At 51.4% G+C, this 4,067-nt stretch overlaps 1 protein-coding gene across 1 annotated transcript in view; it reads right to left on the bottom strand.

The window, feature by feature from the left end:
- The window catches only part of DBN1 (drebrin 1), a 13,838-nt gene that overhangs the window by 3,102 nt on the left and 6,669 nt on the right, over positions 1 to 4,067 (bottom strand). The window contains exons 8-11 of the mRNA XM_007463130.1: positions 4,017 to 4,067; positions 3,868 to 3,931; positions 567 to 626; positions 355 to 478 (exon numbers count right to left, since the gene is read on the bottom strand). Coding sequence (XP_007463192.1) covers positions 355 to 478; positions 567 to 626; positions 3,868 to 3,931; positions 4,017 to 4,067 — 299 coding nt within the window. The remainder of the gene's footprint in view (positions 1 to 354; positions 479 to 566; positions 627 to 3,867; positions 3,932 to 4,016) is intronic.

The raw sequence follows: 4,067 nt of genomic DNA on the forward strand, positions 1-4,067 counted from the left end.
ACCTCAGGACCGGGGAAAGAGCCCACTCCCCATGCACCCACAGCCCTTCAGATAAGACCTAGTTCAACCCCAGCAGGGCTGCTCCTTGCAGCCAGGGGGATGCCTTAGCCCTTGTGAGAAATGCCCAGATGGCTCGAGCACAGCCCATTGCTCAGCCCAGGCCCAACACTGACCCTGCCCGAGCCCTTCTCAGCCCTGCCACCTGGAGGTGGCGGGTGGAAGCACACTTGATGGCTGGCCTTGCCTTCTCCAAGGGGTCCTTGGGCAAGGTTTCCCTTCCAAGAAAGGTCCCAAAGAGGCTCAAGGCCAAAACCTGAGGAGTGGGGATTGGGTGGGGGTGGGAGCTGGGACTACCTGGTCGGTGGTTGAAGGGTGAGGGCACATCACAGCTGCCTGTGGAGGCCGATGCAACTCTTTCCTGCTGCTTAAAGAATTCCCGTGGGTTATCAGGTCGCTGGGCAATAATGGCTGCTGCCTCCTGGGGGCACACGGGAAGGGTCAGGCCAGGCGGGGTCCGACTGAGGCAGCCCTACCAAACTCAGATGTCTGGTCCCCCTGGCTCTCACCTCTACCTCCGATTCTGACTTCTTCATCTGGGTCTCTTCCTCCTCATCCCGCTGGTCACCCTGGAAACCAAAAGGGAAGGTGTTCTGAGCACCCCACTCCCACAGGAGCTCTTGGCTTTCTTACAGCCCCCATGTTTCCTCCACTATCTGGAACCACTTTCACGACCCAGTCACACAGCACCTTCTATCTGCAAGGTCCTCAGCCACCTCATCTCCAGTCCAGACAGGCCCCTGGGCACCCAGGGCCACCCAGGAGCACTCCCTGATTTGCAGCTAACTTTTCTCGAACCTCCTACCCCAGCACCTAGCCAACCACACCTCCATCACTGCTGCGTGGATCTTGGTATCACGACTGAGGTTTCTCCATTAGTCCCCTGCCTCCTTGTTCTCTTTCCCCCCATTTCTTCTCTACAGACCTGAAAGGATCTTTTCAAAATGTTAATTAGTCGCCATCACTTAAAAATCAGGTTTTCTTACTGAGATCAGGGTCTCCAGTTTCTCTTGAAATGCCAGAAGCCCTGGCAACACAGGCCAGCGTGTCCCAAAGCAGCCATCGACTAGAGCTGCACTGTAGCAGCCCACAGGGCGTGTGTTGTCCAGTTCACCACAGTCCCCAACACTCCCTACTGCCCTTCACATGCCCACTTCACTTGCTGTTTTGAGATTGCAACCACAGGAGTAAAGGTAGGTGGGGCCCCTTTGCTTGGCCCATATTCCCTTCTCCCTGCCTGATCTAGTCCATCACCTCTCACAACACTCCCCTCCCACTCTGACTCGCCCACACCCTGTGAGATGTAGGCATGAAGTCCTCAGCATGATGTAGCTGCAGTTCCTGGAACATGCATACAACTTCCCACCTCCGTGCCTTGGCATGGGAGATGAATCTCTCTCCCCAAGTGCCCGACCCCCACCCCAGGTCCAGCTCTTCCTGCTTCCGGCCTCAGCTTGGGCACTGCCTCCTTGGGAAGGGGTCCCTGGCCCATTCAGGTCATTTCCTTCCCTGGGTCCCCACGAGGTGCTCCAGGCATACACCACAGATTACACTGTGTCATAATTTCCTGTTTCTGGATCATCTCCCCACCCTCTGTGGGTAATACAGGATAAGAACTCACTTATGTGTGTGAGTGGCCAGCCCAAGGTTCAGTTCATACTTGTTTCCTCAGTTGAACTCATCACACCAAAAGCCTCAAGAGGGTTGTCACCCCAACTGCCACTTTGTGTCTTCCAGAATGAAGTCTAAACTCCTCCTCTGACCTTGCTCTCTCTTCTCAAACTTCCCAGCAGGCTCCAGTCATTGGGGAAGGTTCCCTGCCTTCCCCCAAAAATGTACATCCCACCAGCCTTTGCTGTTATGCTGCCCCTGCCTTGTATAACCTTGCTAGGTTCCTCTGCCTTGTTCAAAAAAAGGACCAGAGGCAGCTTACCACAAACACCTTAACTACATAACACTGTGAAAAAAACACTGAAACCATTTAGAGCTTGGGGTTGGAGAGAGACATCAATGCACTAACCATAAAGGTCAATAGCATTGCTATGCCTGAGCATCTTCAGATAAATGGAAGCTCCCCGGCATCCCAGGCAAAAAGGGAACTCACATAAGGAATGCAATTCTTATCAGAAGAGAGAAAGCAGAATAGCTCCTTAAGCCAATATAAAGCACTTCTAAATTCCAAAGTTTCTCATGTGGGAATTCCCTCAGAGGACCTGAAGTTGCAGGGTAACCACAGTGACCTGCTAAAACACCTACTGTCACTGTCACATGAACCACACTTGAAGGGCCAGATGAGACTATAAAATAATGATGTGACACTAAGCCTTTGCCTGAAACACTGGTAACTGGTGAAGATGAGCAATCAGTTCAGTGGGTTCACTATACTATTCTTTCTACTTTTGTGTACGTATGTGAAATTTTCCATAAAAATAAGCTTTTTCGAAAAGAACCTGCTCTGAATGGATGAACAAAATCTGGTATACATATACAATGGAATATTAACAGCTTTCAAAAGAAAAGACATTCTGACACATGGATAAACCTTGAAGATGTTATGCTAAATGAAATAAGCCAGTCACAAAAGGTAAAATAATGGCATGATTCCATTCATACAAGGTACTTTGAGTAGTCACATTCTTAAACACAGAAAACAGAAAGCAGTTGCCAGGGGCTGCGGGAGGGGGCAATGGGGAGTTAGTGTTTAATGGGTACAGAGATTCAGTATGGGAAGATGAAGAAAATTCCGGAGATAAACAGTGATGATGGCTGTACAATATAAATACACTTAACACCACGGAACTGTACACTGAAAAATGGTAAAGATGGTACGTTTTATGTTATGTACACTTTGCCACAATTTAAAATAAACTAATTAATCAATTAATTGTAAAAGAGCCTTGTTCATCTTGTTCTCCACCATGTTTCTCACACCGGCACATGGCAGGTGGCAAGGGTTTGCTGAATGAATGAGGCTGCAGCTTACTAACCACACGTCCTCTGCACCCCCAGGGGCTAACATGAGTGGAATGACCTATGACAGCCATTAATGCCAGTGCCGGCAGGGCTGTCCCGCCAGCTCCTTGCCAGCCTCCTGTGGGTGTGACCTTGGAGTCTGTCTGAGTCCCCATGGCCCAACGGCTACCCAACACAGTCCCAGTCCAGACGACTATTGCCCACCTCCTGTCCTAAACTCTACCACGCTCAGCTTTGAATGATCTTAACTATTTCTCAAGTATAAAATTCAATCCAAAGCATGAAGATTTGACTCCACTGTGATTTTGAAGGGGTCAATCATGATGACCCTATGGGCCATCCCAGTGCTTGGAGGTTCAGCCAGCACCCCTGGAACAAGTACCTGTTCTCAAAGAGACACTACACACACTTGTATGTAGATGCTCAGAACTCCAGCCCAGATCCATTCAATGGCTCTGCAGTATTCTTGCCGTGGGGACCAGGCCTCGAGCCCCATATAAGTGCAGGAAGCATGTCTAATCCACCTCGAGCCCCTCAGGCCCTGCTGGGCGGGGGCAGGAGGAGCCTGGTCAGTGAGGGTCTGGGTCAAGGTAGATTTTCTCTTTCGGTCTAGAGTATTAGCTTCTCCAAGGAGGTCTCTTTCCACAGCCAGGGAACAGAGCCTCACATGATCGGGTACCAGGCCTGACACTGCATGCTACCCCATGCCCATGCAGCGGTACCCAGAATTCCCAGCACTGTCCCCAAGACACTTACTCCCCCCGCAAGAGGCCCAGGAACACGAGGACCATCCTCGCTTCCCTGGGCAGGAGACAGGAACCCCGACTAAGAACTTACAAAGATAGACTGCTCCTTCAACCGCCTCTTGGCCTCCTCTGCTTCTAAAGTCTGTTGTTTCCTCCTGGAATGAGAGGTGCAGGCAAGCCTTCAGGATGGGCCCACGTGGGGCCCGTGGCCCAGCGCCTTGGGGGCGGGGAGGGGCGCACCTGTGCTCCTCGATCTGCTGCTCCCGCTCCCGGTAGCGCCGCTCCCGCTCT

Source organism: Lipotes vexillifer, unplaced genomic scaffold (genome assembly GCF_000442215.2).
Source record: "Lipotes vexillifer unplaced genomic scaffold, Lipotes_vexillifer_v1.1 scaffold514, whole genome shotgun sequence".
Classification (NCBI taxonomy): Eukaryota; Metazoa; Chordata; class Mammalia; order Artiodactyla; family Lipotidae; genus Lipotes; species Lipotes vexillifer.